This window comes from Moschus berezovskii, chromosome 5 (assembly GCF_049115385.1).
Source record: "Moschus berezovskii isolate FMDL1 chromosome 5, NW_MosBer_1.0, whole genome shotgun sequence".
Lineage (NCBI taxonomy): Eukaryota > Metazoa > Chordata > Mammalia > Artiodactyla > Moschidae > Moschus > Moschus berezovskii.
The window spans coordinates 75,719,717-75,739,858 of NC_142464.1; the positions used below are offsets into that span (position 1 = coordinate 75,719,717).

At 37.8% G+C, this 20,142-nt stretch overlaps 1 protein-coding gene across 1 annotated transcript in view; it reads right to left on the reverse strand.

Annotated features, from left to right (window-relative positions):
* The window catches only part of CORIN (corin, serine peptidase), a 279,559-nt gene that overhangs the window by 167,127 nt on the left and 92,290 nt on the right, over positions 1-20,142 (reverse strand). Inside the window, 1 exon segment of the mRNA XM_088836324.1 lies at positions 4,927-5,134. Within this exon segment, the coding sequence (XP_088692450.1) occupies positions 4,927-5,134 (208 nt within the window).

Genomic DNA, 20,142 nt, shown 5'->3' on the forward strand with positions numbered 1-20,142 from the left:
AAAGGTCAACTGAAGTGCCAAAACCTTATAACTGACAATTGGCAGAGCTGTGGTTTAAATCAGGTTTCATCTGTCCCCAAACTTTCAAGTACATTCTCTGCATTTGCCAGATTAAATTCTCTAATGTCCAGTGAACATATTTATTTGGGGGAAAGCATAGTGCTTTTAAAGAAGTTCATTTGAGAAACCTTCCTCAACCCCTTGCACAATGCTATGAAAATTGAGTACATGGCAGAAAACTATCCTATAGATCCCAGGTTTGAGATATAAGCTTTCTTTAGTCTCTAGTTATTTGGCTAGAAAAAGAATTTTTTCAGATGATTTATCTATTTTCATGACTAAAATATGTATAACAAAAACTGACATATCTCATACTTTTTTTGGACGACTTCAATTAGATCTGACATGAGAACTATTGACTCCAAAATTGACGTGTTAGCTAAACTTTGATTGGGACATGATGACTCAGGTATTGTACTAAATACTTTATATGAGTTGTCTTAATCAAATAACATGAAACACTTCACAAATTTGCAAGTCATCCTTGTGTAGGCTCAATTGGTAAAGAATCTGCCTGTAAAGCAGGAGATGCAGGATTGATCCCTGGAGTCAGGGATGATTTCCTGGAGGAAGAAAATGCAACCTACGCCAGTATTCTTGCCTGAAGAATCCCATGGACAGAGGAGTTTGGAGTGCTATACAGTCTGTGAGGTTGCAAAGAGTCGGACACAACTAAAACGACTTAGCCCCTTGGGTAGGAACCATGTTCATCCTCACTGTATCATTTGAATATGGTATACGAGCTGCCAAAATAAACACTAAATAAGAATTATTTCCTTTCTACAGATGTTAAAAATATCTGCTAAGGACTGAGAGGAAAATCAACACTCCAGAGGAAAAAATCAATAGCAGACATCCCATTTTTTAATGTTAAGAATTTACTTCATGAGCAATGTTCCTCTGCAAAGTACTAAAAGGTATATGTGGGGTAATGAAGATTAGCAGGATCTCCTGGGTGTCTTCTAGAAACAAAGGCAAGGCTGTACCTTTCAGGCCATTAACCCTGCTTCAGCTTTGTAAAGTCATAAGCCTATCATTTCAACCCTGTAGGAAAGGGTGATGTTTTTGTATCAAAAGCATATGGCTGCAATGGCTGCTTCCTCTTCCAAACACAGAGACTTAAAGTGTGTCAAAAGTCATCCAGAAACAACTGTCATTCTCCAGACCTAGGATCTGCTCATTTCTCTCTACCAACTTTCTGATATTTTTAAGCTATTCCTTCTAAGCCACATAATATTAGGGCTATCTGAATCATTTATCAGCCAAATCTCTATACCTTGAGATATATTTTATTGAATCAATATAACTATGGATTATCCTGTGTTATATCTTTTAATTATCCTGTATTATAGTCCCTGATACACACATTTATTCTTTAGTAAATTAAACTATTAATGAAACTGTTCAATTAAACTGTTAAGTTCAATTTTTATATAATAAGTTCATTACTATATAATATAGTTGAGTATAGATGAGATCTTAAAGGGACAGGCTAAAAAATATACTACTTATATATCACAGTAGATCTTTTTAAATTTAATTCTAAATATTATTAGGTATCTGTTTTCTCTAGGATAGAATAAAAGCAATTTTCTATTACTGAATCCCTGGAGAAGGGAATGGCTACCCACTCTGGTATTCTTGCCTGGATAATCCCATGGACAAAGAAGCCTCATAGAGTCCATGGGGCTGCAAAGAGTCGGACATGACTGAGTGACTGAGCACATGTTATTTGAATAGTAGAGAAAATCAGCAAAACAAGTGATCCAAAATAATGAAATACAAGAAAAATAAGTTGACTCACTGGAAAAGACTCTGATGCTGGGAAGGATTGGGGGCAGGAGGAGAAGAGGACGACAGAGAATGAGATGGCTGGATGGCATCACCGACTTGATGGACATGAGTTTGAGTGAACTCCGGGAGTTGGTGATGGACAGGGAGGCCTGGCGTGCTGTGGTTCATGGGGTCGCAAAGAGTCGGACTCGACTGAGCGACTGAACTGAACTGAAGAATTATTTTGTATGTTTTACCTTTCTGAACTGATTTTGCTTATAACATTTAGCTTGCAGGTCTCATGCACACTGGTCTGAAAGTACAATTAGAAAAGTAAATATAATACAATAATAAGTGTTATAAAAAGTAGGATAAGTCCCCAAAAGATACCTGAAAATTGACTATAAATTATTATCCATTATAACAGAGAAAATGGAAAACTCTCATATGAGAGAATTTCTCAGGATGAACTAGGTCAGGAGAAAAACAAATTTTACCTAAAAGTGCCCTGCAGATTCTGAGCAGCTTAACTACAATATTACAACTGATTTAGCTGAGAGTAGAGATTGAATTATCATAAAAAGATGATCAAAATGAGCTTAAGAGTCTCCCGGAGGCTGAATGCACTCTCTTTCTTTGTTTTATTTACATACTCATGAGTCCATAGAGAAATTAAAGCAAAGAGATGTAAGTGAAATTGCTGAAATTATAGAGAAACAGAATGCAACTCCCGCAGCCTTGAGTATTCTTCCTAATTTTCCTTTCATTCATACGATATCTTACCCTTTTTTCTGCAATCCTTCAATATCTAGCATATAGTAGAAATACTCTGCTCTCAGCGTCATCAGTTCTGCCTCTTCTTTTTGGTCCACTGATAGCTATTGCTGACTTTTACCAAGCTCTTCATAAAAGCCTCACACCGTCATTTAATCCTCACATGAACTTTGCAAAGCACTATGATTATCTACATTTTATAGACGAGTAGGTTCAGACACAAGACACAGCCTGTGTGTCGAATGGTGGCCCCCAAAAGACATGGCCAGGTCTTAACCTTGGGAACCTATGAATATGGCCTTATTTGGGATAAAAGGGCCTTTGTGGATGTAAAGACCTGGCGATGATGAGATCATCTTGGCTTAACTGCATGCATAAACCCTAAGTCCAGTGACAAGTGTCTTCAAAAGGCAAACACAGATACACAGAGAAGAAGGCAATGTGAAGATGGAGGCAGAGACTGGAGTGACGTGGCCACACGTCAAGAATGCTTGAAACCACTGGAAAGTGGCAAAGAAAGGAAATGCATTCTCTCCCTGGAACCCCCAGAGGGAGCACAGCCCAGACAGATTTTGGACTTCTAGCTTCTAGAACTGTGAGAGAATAAATTTCTGTTTAAGTCACCCAACCTGTAGTAATTTGCTACAGTCACCCTAGGAAATTAAAGCAATCACCACCACGTTATAATGCCACTGTTCTGGGAACATAACAGATAGTTCTCTGCCACTATTACAAAGTTTGACTCATAAGAAAGACCTAACAGAGTTTCTCTCTTTATTATGCAAGCATTTTCTGCAAATGAATCTTTCAAGGAAACATTTTCTTGAAAGCTGTGTCTGTTAACTGTGCTTGCATACTTACTTCTACAATTTAGAATCTATTGTTTCTTCTCTACTCGGTTTTTATTTTATGGTAACATAGGCTTTTTCCAGTTAAATTAAAAAACACCTTTGTTATACTCAAAACATCCTTTATACATTAAATTGGTACAAATAACATAAAACCTATTTGAATTTTAAAATACAATTCATTCTCTCATTACTACCCTGACAAGTTTCTAACATTTTAATTCAGAAAATAATTGATGTTATATAAGATTATATATTTAACAATGCTTTGAAACTTAAAAAGCTGTATACTATTTCAAATATTCCATAACATATTGATTTACTTTTATAGAAAATTATTTAATATAATATTGAAATTACATTATTTTGAAAACGGGGGAACGTAGTCAAAGGTATAAACTTCTAGTTATAAAATAAATAAGTCGTGGGTACGTAATGTAAGCAAGGAGACTATGCTTAATAATACCACATTGCATGTCTGAAAGCTGTTAAGAGAGAAAATCTTAAAAGTTCTCATCAGAAAAAAAAAAATGTGTTAACTACGTGTGGTGGTGGATGTTAACTAGACTTACTGTTGTGATCACTTGACAACATACACATATATTGCTTCAGGTGGTACACCCAGAACTAATGTTACATGTCCATATAACTCCATTTTTTTAAAATGAACTTACAAGACACACTAACTCACACGTTCTCCCTCAGGGCCCCCAAAAGAAAATCATTTCTAATCATACTGGATATTATGCTGGACAGCCTCTGTCCCTCTGCTTCTACCCTTTGCCCTCCTCCTCAAACTGCTCTGGGTTCAAGTGTTGACCATAAGAATCACCAGTGTCTTACCCAGACCTGATTTAAATGAGATTTGGAACTTCTGAGCTGATGATATTGGGATGAGATTTTGGATCTCATCTATTGTGCTCACATCAATTACTTGCCCTTGCCCAATGGTTGTGGCAGACAGGAAGGCAGGAGGAGAGTGAGGTCAGGGCATTTATTCCCTCTTCTCTCTCCCTGCAGGGCCAACTGGCTGGCAATGTCCATGCTCCTTGGTCTTAAGTGACAGCACCTGACTTGCTGGGAGACCCCTTGCCCTCAGCCCTCTCCAGGTCTGTCTGCTCTTTGACCCTCCCTTGTTCTCTTAACCTTGCCCACACCTCCATAAATCCTCTCTTTTCCATCACCCTTTGAGCGTGCTGTCTTCTGCTGGGAGACCAAAACACTTACTGACTACCATGACTGATGGCCTCCATCCACCAACCTGAATAATTTCTTGCCATAAATAAAATTATCCCAGATTTTCTAAAACTGTCTACTTCAAAAGAATTACCACTGGCTATGACTGGTGTGGGATTTTTTTTTTTTTTTTCCTCCTTAACAACAATCAAAACAAAAGGGTAGCTTGGGCTGACTCTCAGACACTCCTGCTACCACTGACTCTTATCACTGAATCATTTCAGTTCCAAAATACCTGTCAGCACCATCCCTGATGCACTTGGGAAAGGCCAGGCTGCAGCCAAAAAGCATGATATGTTGATAGCAACCGAGGCGATGGAGGTACGTGAAGAATTTGAGGAACTTCTCCATTTCCATGTTTTTGACAATGGAGAGGGGAGATGTCAGCGTGGTGTAGTAGGGCAATATCTGACACTGGCTGTGGGTAATGTTCATGCAGGCACCTGGGAAGGTAAGAAAATTACATTTAGGAGAAGACACATAAGAATTATATCTTTATAAACTCATTTGCTGTGATAGACTAATATGTTCATACCTTAAAATAAATCTGCAAGTCAGAATTAATTATGGACATACAATAAGACGCATACATACATAGCAGCATTATTTACAATTGTCAAGATACGGAAGCAACTTAAGTGTCCATCAATATGAATGGATAAAGATGTAATGTGCGTATGTGTATATGTATATGTGTGTATATATAATTAGAATCTACTGAATCATCAAAAAGAATGAAATTTGAAATTTTGCCATTTGCAACAACATGGATGGATTTGGAGAGTACTGTGCTAAGTGAAATAAGTCAGAGAAAGACAAAGGCTATATGATATCATGACATGTGGAATCTAAAAAATACAACCAACCAGTGAATATAACCAAAAAGAAGCAGACTTACAGACACAGAGAACAAACTAGTGGTTACCAGTAGGAATGGAGTAGAATACAGGGGTAAGGGAGTGGGAGATACAACCTACTAGGTGTAAGATAGGTTACAGGATATATTGTATATACAGGGAATATAGCCAATATTTTGTAATAACTACACATGGAGTGTACTCTTTAAATATTGTATAACAAATTTTTCAGAAAAGAAAGCAAAAAGAAGTATGTTTGTGATCACAAAATGAAGCTGCTAATATTCACTGAGGAATAACATCTGTGTACTGGGAAAATGTGTGGAGAAAAACACTCTCACCTAGCTAGAGGGCAATCACTATTTTAGATCACAGCTGGGCTGGGCAATATGTATCAAAAAATATATATTTAAAAATGCATATCCTTTGACACTGTAGTATTTCTAAAAATTTATCATAAAAAAATCACAGTTGTGCACATGGATTTATCTTCAGGGATCTTCATCTCTATACAGTTTATACTTTTTAAAAGATAGCAATCACCTAAACATTCAACAAAGGGAACTGGTTTAAAATATGGAACAAACAAAAGAATGCTCAGCTACATGAAAGATGCTTTCAGTTCAGTTCAGTTCAGTCGCTCAGTTGTGACCAACTCTTTGCAACCCCATGAATCACAGCACGCCAGGCCTCCCTGTCCATCACCAACTCCCGGAGTTCACTCAAACTCATGTCCATCAAGTTGGTAATGCCATTAGAAGACTATTAATCACTTAGAATGATGTCTATAATAAATAAAAGTTACTAATCACAAACTGTTATACCATGATCCTGTTTTTTAAAATAGATGATTATCAAGAGTTTCCAGTCTTGCCCACGTCAACAGTTCAGGGTCAGCTCAGAGACTCTGAACTTATTTTCCTCCAAACTGGCACTTCTGAGAAGGATCACTTCATGGCTTTTCTTCTTCATGCTACAAATTTGCACGATTGGCCAAAAAATGAAGGGCACATTTTTTTGGACTTCATCAAACTCATAATGCAAAATGGGAAATAAAGGAATCAGAAAGGAAGAAAAACGCAAACTAAAATATGTAGACAGAACACAAATAGGCATAAACATGCATTCAGCTTCACATGAGTGCCAAGGTGGGAGTTCTGGGCAAGTTTCACAAATATGACACTGAAGTCTTTCAGGAGGGAAGTTAAAATGCATTGGTGTGGGAGAGCATTACAAGCCAGGAGAAGGTACAAGACAGTGGACTTCAAAATGAAACAATTATATGTATTGTGCTACAAGCAGAAAAACTTGCTTACAAGAGGTAAGAGTAAATTTATGTCCATCCAAAATATGAAACAATTCACGAAAAATTCAGTATCAAGAAAACCAATTACAAATGAAGTTTGTGCCAGGCACCAAAACAAGTACTCAGATCTCCTTGTTCAGAATGATCTCATTTCTACAACCCAGGAAAGTGATATCATCTCTGTATTACACAGGAAGCCAATTTTGTAAAAGCTATCTGCCGAGGAGTGCATAGATTTTATGTGGAAATTCTAGATCTTCAAATTTATGTTTTCTGAGTAACTTCCATTTGGAGCTACCTTAAGCTAACACAAAGAGGGTTATAAAGTTAAAAACAGTTTTTAAAGAAGATAATTCCGAATGGCCTATGAAAGAAAGAGGCCAAAAAGCATATAATGATATACCACAAGGTCTATATTTATATTCATAGATAATATCACATGTTATCCTTTATTTTATATTACATTATTTTCTTTAGGAGTCATCAGCTTTAGGGTTTATACACAGAATACTGAGTGATCATTTAAAAAATAAAAGGTAATGAGGAAAATCATACTTTGGTTAGCTCTATTATGTTCATGACAGTGTGAGCTGTACAAAAGAAAAAAAAAGATTTTCTAATAGCAATTCCTTTGGGAAAAGAGAAAAATGATAAATAATAGTCTGAAACCTTAACATATAACTGATATGGACAAAAATAATAATGTTTTATATTTATATAATGGTTTTATAAAATTTTCCAAAGCAATCCTATTAAGATTATAATCTCTCATTATAAATGAAGGAACTAAAGCCCTCATAGACATGTAGGTAGATGGAAATATGATGGATGGACAGGATGGATAGACAAATAGGTAGCTAGAGAAATAGACAAAAAGTGATTTGGAGGACACTCAGTCAGTAACTAAAGAGCCTCTTGAGGGTAAAAGAGGAGAGTGAAAAAGCTGGCTTAAAACTCAACATTCAGAAAACTAAGATCATGGCATCTAATCCCATCACTTCATGGCAAATAGAAGGTGAAAAAGTGGAAGCAGTGACAGATTTTCTTTTCTTGGGCTCCAAAATCACTGTGGATGGTGACTGCAGCCATGAAATTAAAAGGCGCTTGCTTCTTGGAAAGAAAGCTATGCCAAACCTAGACAGCATATTAAAAAGCAAAGATATCACTTTGCCAACAAATGTCCATCTAGTCAAAGCTATGGTTTTTCCAGTACTCATGTACAGATGTGAGAGTTGGATCATAAAGAAAGCTGAGTGTCAAAGAATTGATTCTTTTGAACTGTGGTGTTGGATAAGATTCTTGAGAGTCCCTTGGACTGCAAGGAGATCAAACCAGTTAATCCTAAAGGAAGTCAACCCTGAATACTCATTGGAAGAACTAATCCTGAAGCTGAAGCTCCAGTACTTTGGCCACCTGATGTAGAGTCAACTCATTGGGAAAGACCCTGATGCTGGGAAAGATTCAGGGCAGGAGGAGAAGGGGGTAACAGAGGATGAGATGGTTGGGTGGCATCACTGACTCACTGGATGTGAATTTGAGCAAACTCCGGGAGATGGTGGAGGACAGGGCATGCTGTAGGTCCACGGGGTCACAAAGAGTCAGACACGACTTAGTAACTGAACAACGACAGTCAGTAACGGAGGTGGGACTGAACACAGGTCCTCCAACTCTCAGGCCAGCCTTCACCTCTCTGTACCACAGCTGCAAATAACACAGCAAATGCCAAAGGAATTCAAAACAGCAAGAACTCAATGTAGCGTGAATGACTAGGTAAGACGTAACGAAGAACAACTTGATTTGCTGATCAAAAGATACCTGACAGAAATGATAAAAACCGGGTACTTACTAATGGTAGGGGAAAAATTACTACAAAGACAGAATCATAATTGCACGTGACACAGAATGACTAAAAACTTGAATCTGGGCAGAAAAGCACTCAACTGAGAATTTGCTAATAACCAAAAAATATAAAAGGAAATTACTTTTTAAGACTCTTGATTTCAAGCCTTTTATATTCAAGAAACTGTATAAATTTCCTATCATCCCTTCTGCCTCAGCTTGCATGTCAAATGTTCTTTTTTCCCAAGAATGTTCTTGCCTTTGAAACATGTAATTCTAGTCTTGAATTTGCGCACATTCTCACGAGGGGCAAATGATTTTGTATAAGTCAGCTACATAATACACACCATGCAGAGTCATTTCTCTGAGGGAAAACGGAAGGGCACATTTGGAAATGGATTTATTTATTGTTGCTGCTTCTCTAACTTGATTTTCATAAGGTAGAGAAATGAGGGGAATGTTTGTTTTTCTTCCCTGGGCATTTACTACTGAAATTAGAAGGCAAGGTTGTTGCTGTGTGAGAACAGATAAAATAATACAATAGATATAATTAACTATAGTGTTCCTATAGACATTATTATTCAATTAAATGTGTCTTTTAAATAATAATTACTTTAAGTTGGGGAACTTGAGGAGGAAAACTTAGAAACAGATTTTAAGAGCAAAATTATTTCTTGATGCAATGTATTTTTGGTGAACCAGAAATATTTATTGTAATTTGTTCCTGAATTCTAAAACAGCATTGCTAATAAGGCATGATTTAATAACAAATTATCAAAGTATATGCTGATTAAAACACAGGTCCCAATTTGAGGGAAAAATTAAATATGAAAAATAAAATGCTGCTTGTATTGGAGAAGATAATGATTTTTTTGTTTTCTTAATCTGACTCAATAGTTTCTAGATAAAAGTGGAGCTTTCTCAACTCATATCACATTGCTAAAACTTCTAGATACTGAAATGAGGAAAGAAAGATGGGTCTGTTTTAAGTTTTCCTTATGCTCATTTGGGAATTAGGATAAATTCTGTGTTGTCTGCTTTTGGGACTAGGTAATGTTGATGCTTTTGAACTGTGGTGTTGGAGAAGACTCTTGAAGAGTCCCTTGGACTGCAAGGAGATCCAACCAGTCCATTCTAAAGGAGATCAATCCTAGGTGTTCATTGGAAGGACTGATGCTAAAGTTGAAACTGCAATACTTTGGCCACCTCATGCGACGAGTTGACTCACTGGAAAAGACTCTGATGCTAGGAAAGGTTGGGGGCAGGAGGAGAAGGGGACGACAGAGAATGAGATGGCTGGATGGCATCACCGACTCAATGGACATGAGTTTGAGTGAACTCCGGGAGTTGGTGATGGACAGGGAGGCCTGGCGTGCTGTGATTCATGGGGTCGTGGAGAGTCGGACACGACTGAGCGACTAAACTGAACTGAATGTGGAGCTAGAAATTCTTACTTATACAATTATTTTTAATGCAAAATTAACTGAATAAAATTCTTGCACAGAATTTATTTATTTCAACAATGGGTTCTTTTTAAAAATCCTTTAAGACCAAATAAAGATCATTTTAAAATAAAAGCAAAATAGTATCTAAACCATAATGATTATCACATAATAGTGTTATTTGACAGGAAAAATCTTCTTAAATTAAAAATAATAAAATGTCAACTTTCTAAAGTACTTTGCTATCTTTTCTGGACAAAAGCTAACCTTTTGTAGACATAAGAAACCTCAGTAACCTTTCTAACTTCCTATGTATGATTTCACATTTAATTGAAGGACTACTGATAAGGATTCCATTGTATCAGAAGGGAATATTTTATCAGAGTTTGGGTTGGTTTGCCCTAACTTACTGACTTATTTTAACTCATGAATTTTCTTCACAAGACTTCCTTATGGATGCTTCAACATTTGTTTGTCTGACTTTCAGATCTCGGGAATTTGACAGGACTGTAAAGGAAAGTTCTCTATACACAGCCCTCTATAGTGATTTGGGAAGAAAATCATGGCAGCATTGGCCCTCTTCACATGTTTTCCTTTATCATTCATTTCATCCAGTCTGTCATTAATTTTGTTGCTGTTTTCCCAGATGATTACTCTTATTCCTACCTCTGTAGTTTAAATTCTAGCTTTTCATGGTTACATATACCACTTTTATCTGCATATTTTTATCTCCACTATTTATTGAAAAACTGTAGCATTGTTTTCTGCTCTTTCATGTACTTTGCCCTCCTTGCAAGTAACTCTGTTTCACAGCTGAGGAAACAAGGTTTGAGTAATTTTCCCATAAGATTCACATCACTAAACCTAAATATCCATCAATAGAGAAATGGATAAAGATGTAGTAATGTATACAGTGGAATATTACTCAGCCATAAAAAAGAAGAGAGCTTCCCTGGAGGCTCAGATTGTAAAGAATCTGCCTGCAATGCAGGAGACCCAGGTTTGATCCCTGGGTTGGGAAGATCCCCTGGAGAAGGGAATGGCTACCCACTCCTGTATTCTTGCCTGGAGAATCTGATGGACAGAGGAGCCCGGCGGGATGCAGTCTATGGAGTTGCAGAGTCTGACATGAACTAGCAACTAACTAAATACAAAAGAATAATGCCATCTGCAGCAACATGGATGGACCTAGAGATTATCATACTAAGTGAAGTACGTCAGACAGAGAAACACAAATATTATATGATATCACTTATATGTGGAATCTAAAGAAATGATACAAATAATATTTACAAAACAGAAGTAGACTCACATAGGAAAAAACTTATAGTCACCAAAGGGGAAAGCAGGGGGAGGAATAAATTAGGAGTTTGGGATTAACATATACACACTACCATACATAAATAAATAAGAAGGATCACCTATACAGCACAGGGAACTACATCCAATATCTTATAATAACCTCTAATGGAAGAGAATCTGAAAAATATGTATATATATACATACACACACATATAACTGAATCATTTTGCTATATATCTGAACCTAATACAACACTGTAAATAAACTATACTTCAATAAACAAGTTTACGTTTAAAAAAATCAAAGATTCACACAGCTAATAAATGCCAAAGCTAAAATTCAACTCAAATCATCCTAACCAAGTCCAAGTCTCTTTCCATCAACAGCTGTGCCCATAATCCAAACATTAAAATTGAAGATATTTCCTCCCCGGAATTTCTACCACATTGGTTGGGGCCCCATGAAATCCACAGAGGCTGGTGGGCTCCTTTTCACTACTCATTCAACAAATATTTATCAATTTCTTATCTGTGTCTGGCACTGCTTGAGGAGCAGAGCAAATGTGCATGTGTGTGTGCTTAGTCACTCAGTTGTGTCCGACTCTGACACCATGGGCTGTAGCCTGCCAAGCCCCTCTCTCTATGGGACTCTCCAGGCAAAAATACTGGAGTGGGTAGCCATTCCCTTCTCCAGGGGATCTTCCCAACCCAGGGATTGGACCCAAGTCTCCTTCACTGCAGGCAGATTCTTTATCGTCTGAACCACTAGGGTAGCTCACAGAGCAAATTACATGATGCAAAACAAAATCTCTGCCCTTATGGAGTCTAGTCAGGGGAGACAGACAACAGACACTTTACGGTCTGGCATTGATACACATAGTCACAGTACTAATACTCAGCAAGAACAAAAGCAGCAGATGTGCCTTAATGGAGAGACTAATACCACAATAAATCCTTACTTATTAGGACGGGACAAAGGAAAGTTAGTTTTGAAAGTGAACTCCTTTCTTAAGAAATATACCAGAATCAGTCAGGCAGCACAAATTTGTTTTCTCAAATTCAGATGTCACTCTTTGGATTTTCAATAATTTATATTAAGGCTCATTGAAGACAGGCGCGCCTGTCTTCATTGTTTCTATTATAATATTTAAGTTGTCATCATTTCATATTTACTAAAGATTTGCATCCATCAAACAAAAGTATCAAAGGAAAGCAACTCCCTTCTCTCCACTAGATTAATCATAGCAGCTCAGTTCTTCTGTGGGGGTAAGAAGCCACAGCAAAGGCTTGCTTCAGAGAACCAGTCTCCTGGGGATACAGCAAAGTTCCCATAAGCACACCATTCAAAGTACTCCTGGGCCTCCTTATAACATTATCTTAATTTGTTCTCATTACAACAATTGGACTAACTGATAAAATTTTGTTTATTTGTGTTTGTTCTCAGCATCCTTACACATCTACGGAGAGACTTTGTCCTGTGACTCGAAATCACAGGATAGCAAAGAGTATACACCCAGTCCAGTTCAGTTCAGCCGCTCAGTCGTGTCCGACTCTTTGCAACCCCATGAACCACAGCACGCCAGGCCTCCCTGTCCATCACCAACTCCTGGAGTCCACCCAAATCCATGTCCATCGAGTTGATGATGCCATCCAACGATCTCATCCTCTGTCGTCCCCTTCTCCTCCGGCCTCAATCTTTCCCAGCATCAGGGTCTTTTCAAATGAGTCAGCTCTTCACATCAGGTGACCAAAGTATTGGAGTTTCAGCTTCAACATCAGTCCTTACAATGAACACCCACGACTGATCTCCTTTAGGATGGACTGGTTGGATCTCCTTGCAGTCCAAGGGCCTCTCAACAGTCTTCTCCAACATGACAGTTCAAAAGCATCAATTCTTCGGCACTCAGCTTTTTTATAGTCCAACTCTCACATCCATACATGACTACTGGAAAAACCATAGCCTTAACTAGATGGACCTTTGTTGACAAAGTAATGTCTCTGCTTTTTAATATGCTATCTAGGTTGGTCATAACTTTCCTTCCAAGGAGTAAGCGTCTTTTAACTTCATGGCTGCAATCAACATCTGCAGTGATTTTGGAGCCCAAAAAATAAAGTCAGCCACTGTTTCCCCATCTGTTTGCCATGAAGTGATGGGACCAGATGCCATGATCTTAGTTTTCTGAATGTTGAGCTTTAAGCCAACTTTTTCACTCTCCTCTTTCACTTTCATCAAGAGGCTCTTTAGTTCTTCTTTGCTTTCTGCCATAAGGGTGGTGTCATCTGCATACACCCAGCAGTAGTCATCAAGAGGCTCTTTAGTTCTTCTTTGCTTTCTGCCATAAGGGTGGTGTCATCTGCATACACCCAGTAGTTATTCACTAACTGAATGAGATTAAATGGAACAATGTCTTCACTACAAGGTTTCTTACTAAACAAGATGGAAACAGACATGAGAAAGCAAATTTATATGAGACTCCAGGGCACTAATGATGATGGCTAATATTTCTACAGATGTTTTTAACAGTCTGTTCCCTAGATTTATCATGGCACAGGGAGCCATCCCATACAGTTCCCTCCACCAGGTTGATTCATACCTTGGGCTCCACTAGTGCAGCTATTAAAAGTAAAAGAGTAAGAATTACCCTTCTATCCTGTAAAAGGCAAACGTCCCATTATCCTTAAGCATACCGAATTCTATTAAGAGCACAAGATCTTACCATAGTAGAGAGAAAAACATGAAGGTGTGCTTCTTACAAGCAGAAAAGGCTGGAGAAAGATCAATAGATGAGCGGCTATACGCCAGAGCCACAAACAGCTCTGAGAAAAGTGAGGGTAAAAATGATGACGGAGGCTGACAAGACCAGGTGCACACTCTGTAAGCTATAGAGTTAAGTAAAAGTCAGCTACTCCAAGACTGAGAAGCAGAAGCCAGAATTTACCTTGAGCCTCAGCCCCACCCACAAGGCTAGGGGTACTGGTAACACTGGGGAAATTACTTAACATCTTTAAAATCTCCTAATCTGTAAAGCAGAAATAATAATGTGAATTGGAGAGTTGTGAGGATCAAATCTGTCAACAGAGATAAAGAGCTTAAAACAGAGCCTTCATACTGCTGATATTAAACTGATGTTTCAACAGCATTGGTACCTTTAGCAAGAAGAAATATAACCATTCAAACAGAGGCTAGGATGAGGTAACTTCACTCTGCAGTAAAAGCCTAAGTAAACTATAAGTATGTATTCAAGTTCTCCTTTAATAAAAAAAAAATATATTAGTGTACATGTCAATCCCAACCTCCTTAACTATCTCTTCCCCCTATTCTACCCGCCCCCAGCAACCATAAATTCATTCTCTAAGTCTGTGAGTCTATTTCTGTTTTCTAAATACATTCATTTGTTTATCATTTCTTTTTAGATTCCACATATAAGGGATGTCATATTTCTCCCTTTCTGTCTGGCTTACTTCCCTCAGCATGACAATCTCTAGATCCATCCATTTTGCTGCAAATGACATTATTTCATTCTTTTTAATGACATGTCCCCTGGTACCTCAGATGGTAAAAAATCTGCCTGCAATGCAAAAGACCCAGGTTTGATCCCTGGGTCAGGAAGATACCCTGGGGAAGGGAATGGCAACCCACTCCAGTATTCTTGCCTGGAGAATTCCATGGAGAGAAGAGCCTGGCAGGCTACAACCCAACCGGTCACAAAGAGTCAGACACAACTGAGTAACACTTCACTTTCACATTCTGCTATATTTAAAATGGATAAAACCAACAAGTTCCTACTGTATAGAACAGGCAACTCTGCTTAATGTTATGTGGCAGCCTGGATGGGAGCTTAAGGAGTAGTTTGGGGGAGAATGGATACATGTATCTATAAGGCTGAGAAATCTGTATGCAGATCAAGAAGCAACAGTTAGAACTGGACGTGGAACAACAGATTGGTTCCAAACTGGGAAAGGAGTACATCAAGGCTGTATATTGTCACCCTGCTTATTTAACTCGTATGCAGAGTACATCATGCGAAATGCTGGGCTGGATGAAGCACAAACTGGAATCAAGATTGCCAGGAGAAATATCAATAACCTCAGATACATAGAGGACACCAACCTTATGGCAGAAAGTGAAGAGGAGCTAAAGAGCCTCTTGATGAAAGTGAAAGAGGAGAATCAAAAAGTTGGCTTAAAACTCAACATTCAAAAAACTAAGATCATGGAATCTGGTCCCACCACTTTATGGCAAATAGATGGGGTAACAGTAGAAACAGTGTCAGACTTTATGTTTTGGGGCTCCAAAATCACTGCAGATGGTGACTGAAGCCATGAAATTAAGACACTTGCTCTTTTGAAGAAGAGCTATGAGCAACTAGACAGCATATTAAAAAATCAGAGACATTACTTGGGTGATAAATGTCCGTCTAGTCAAAGCTATGGTTTTCCAGTAGTCATGTATGGATGTGAGAGTTGGACTATAAAGAAAGCTGAGCGCCGAAGAATTGATGCTTTTGAACTGTGGTGTTGGAGAAGACTCTTGAGAGTCCCTTGGACTGCAAGGAGATCCAATCAGTTAATCCTAAAGGAAATCAGTCCTGAATATTCACTGGAAGGACTGATGCTGAAGCTGAAACTCCAATACTCACCTGATGCAAAGAACTGACTCATTTGAAAAGACCCTGATGCTGGGAAAGATTGAAGAGAGGAGGAAAAGGGGACAACAGAGGATGAGATGGTTGGATGGCATCACAAACTCTATGGACATGAGTTTGAGCAAGCTCTGGGAGTTGGTGATGGACAGGGACACCTGGCGTGCTATAGTCCAAGGGGTCGCAAAGAGTCAGACACAACTGAGCGACTGAACTGACTGACCCAATCTCACCAAGGGACGAATTGGATTGGGAATGCCTACTATTTATTCTTGGCTGTACCATGAAGTCAGCCCAGGTCAGGACTACATCAGCAGAGTGGAATAATGAAGGACATTCTCTAGTCTAGATAGCTCACATGAAAAGTAACATTTTGTCAGAATAATTTCTAGGACAAACCTATTTGCGAGGATATCATGTACCTTGGAAGATCTGCAAGGGGGTTATAGTAGGATAAAAAGGAACAGAAAGTTACTGACAGGGCCTCTATGAAGATCCCAGCTTCTTAACTAACTCAAAACATCTGTGAATCTGAACATATTAAATAGTTTGTTTCTCATAAGAGAAAATCTAGGAGACAAAAGTAAGGCACACTTTCTTAATGAGGCATTTGTGACATTTGTAAAAAGTCTTTTTAGACATAGTCAAGGCAGAGAGAAGCCGATACCTTGCTAATTTACACACACAGAGAAAATGTGAGTACCTAGGGGTAACACTGTGTAAATTGTCAGAATTAAGAGCTAGCTACTCCTATCAGAAGAGGTTTAGGGTTTAACAGTCTTTGTATAATTACAAATATTCCAGACTTAACATTTTGAAAGCAACCTCAAGCCACTTGATGAAATTTTTTGCCAGTCTTCAAGCTTTCAGTATAATATATATGTGTGTATATATACATATATATATATATGTGCATGAATATATATATGTATAAAACTAGATCATTCTCTCCTGTCATTTATACACACATCCATACTACCTGATTCTAAGATGTTTAAATGGTAGCCAAATGTTCATAACTTGATGAAACTCTTTTATTCAACAAATTCAAATGCTCTAACACAGTGAGAGGCCTGTATTATATTGTGACTTAATTATTCTATAAAACTAAGTAAAATGTGACATTTCAGCTGTTGCATCTGCCAGTCACTTTTCATTAAAAGAACTAGAGTTTGTCCCCATATAATTTTCTATCTGAGGGTTATAAATGATTGAATAATAACAGTAATTCAAATGTATATGGTGTTTTCAAGTTTGTAAAACACCTTCCCTATTCTCAGTATGGTGGTTCCATAGTCTGATTCAAATTCTTCTTTATTTGTCTAGATTTATGTGGCCTTTGACAAGCTACTAAACTTCTGTTTATAGGTTTCCTCATGTATAAAATGGAGATAGAAATATCTACGTTATGGGGTTACTGGAAGGATTAAATGATATTTATACAATATATACAATAAACTATAAGTGCTATTATTTTCTCATTTGTGACTCACAAAATTGGTTTTGCTTACTTGCAAAATAAAACAATGCTAGGTGTTATTTAAAAAATACTCATTGCTTAAAAACATTAGTTATTCATTAATAAAACATTTATTAAGTCTCTGTTAAATAAAGGCACTAGGCTTGGGGCTGTGAATTTAAAAATAAGAACTTGAAATTAGACCACATTTTATTTATTTAGCCAAACTGTTCTTTAATACATATGAAAATTATTTGTTTTCTAATACCAAGAATAATACATATAGATTCTATAATAATGAGAGTATAATAAATTACTCAGTGGCACATCATGTTCATTGAGGTCAGGGTTTAGTGTAAAATCATTGCCTCACTTGTGGTTAGTTTTAAACTTAGCTGTTCACAAAGGCAATGAGATTTCAGTGGATCCCCCAGACTTGTGTAGTTTTATTGGGTATGTTATTTCAGTTTTATGTCAAAACTTAAGCAACAGAAGAATAAATGACAGGGCATACTAAAGTTTGGATTATACCAGCTAGGTATTGTGGTTCTTAATAGATTTATAAAATATTTGCTCAGATAACCATTTTTAACACATAATTCTCTAAACTGAAAATCTGTACAAAGTCGACCTCAAGTAGAGCTGATATTTACCCTTCTTATTCTATGAATTTACAAAGGAAGAGTTTACAGAGAATAAGATGGTAAGGTAGCTTGTCCTACATGCTGAAAAGGAAATATTTAAAATAAAATTTCTAGTATTATTATTGGAATGCATATAACATACTATTTCTTTTTAATAAATATATCTTTTATCTTATTACAAGGCAATGCAATATTAGAAAGTAAAGTAAAACATAGGCAAGCACTCAACAAACAAGATGAAGGGAGGAGTGGAAAGTTTCTTCTCAGTTACAGCCTCGGCATCAGCTCCCCATCTCTAACTGAATAGCAGCCAAGAAGTCTGGGAGGCCTTTCTCTACCCACCAGCTCCAGGTGTGGGTCCTGACTAGCCAATGACAATCAGCTCATGGTAATGCCTGGCACCATGCTTAGTTCAAAGGCAGATACGAGAATGAAGTTGGTTTCATCACAGTAAAAACCCAGAAGCAGAACAGGCTGCATAATTTGGGCACCCCCAGGATAAAATGAAAATGTGGGGGCCCTTGGTCAAAAGTTATTTTTGTATTATTTTATTTATATCATTCATAATATTGATATTTTTATTATTGCTAATAAATTCAACAAGGCAACAGTTGAACAATTAAACAGAGTATAGAGTCCTTTTATGCTCAGGGCTCTGTACAATGACATGGGTGAGCATGCTGAGGAAGCTGGTCAATGATCAGAGGAGGAGTCCTGCCTCCAAGACCCTCAATAGCTCTCCATGTAGGGATATGTGAGTACCAGTCTCAGGATCGCTCTGTAACTTCTGGTAAGAACTAAAGATGATCAGTTTAAGAGTGTTGGGGCCTCAAATTCAGTCTGAGGACTTCTGTCTTTGTATGACTTTAAGGTGTCAGAGGCAGAGATAATCAAACACACAAGCATCCCTGGGTTTGTATACATATTCAAATATTGCACAAAAGCAGTGCCTCTTCCTGAGAAACCAGGTGTCTGCTCATTGCATTTCAATTCCAGCTTGCCCAGTGACACATTTCTCCAGGGAAACTGGTCATACTCAGGACTGCTGAGGAGCTCATGCCCTGCCCTTGTCAGTAGCCCCTTCTTTCCCAAGTATAGCTAGGATGGAAATCATGATAGAATGTCAGTGTTCCAACTGCTGTGTGGGAAAGTTTGCTACTTTATACCTGCTTCTAACTTGGAAAAGGAAAAGGGCACCCCCTCCAGTATTCTTGCCTGGAAAATTCTTTGGACAGAGGAGAGCCTGGCGAGCTACAGTCCATGGAATCACAAAGAATCAGACACGATTGAGCACACACACATACCCATGCACACCTGCTTCTAAATTGTAGTGTACACAGCAAGGCCAATCCATTACAAAACAGTCATTTTGCTTCCTTGATACACAGTTTCTCAAGAAAATATTAATGACTGTATTATATCTCTACTATGGATAAATTAGGGGAATTTGTCAGATTAAAACTGTAGACATTTGTTGGACATTAAAGTCTTTTTTATCAATAAGATACAAGCAAGAAACTATGGACTAGTTTTTTCCTAAGTGTTACCAACTATAGTGAAAGTGAAAGAAAGTGAAGTCGCTCAGTCGTGTCCGACTCTTTGCGACCCCATGGACTGTAGCCCACCAGGCTCTTCTGTCCATGGGATTTTCCAAGTAAGAATACTGGAGTGGGTTGCCATTTCCTTCTCCAGGCCAACATGAAAAAGGCAGGGAGTGGAGAGTTTTTCAGAATTTACCTTTTTCAAGGCCAGATTCATCACACAGTCCTATTTTTTGTCATTGACAAATGTATTCTTGAATTGACAAAGGTACATTCTGAAACCTCTCCACTCCCTGCCTTTTTCACGTTAGGATGGCTATCAAAATAACTAAAATAGAAGGTTCTGGGATAATTAAGCCAAAAAATAAATAAATAAACACAGGAAGTTTAAACATGGGAATGAATGTATAGAGTTGGAA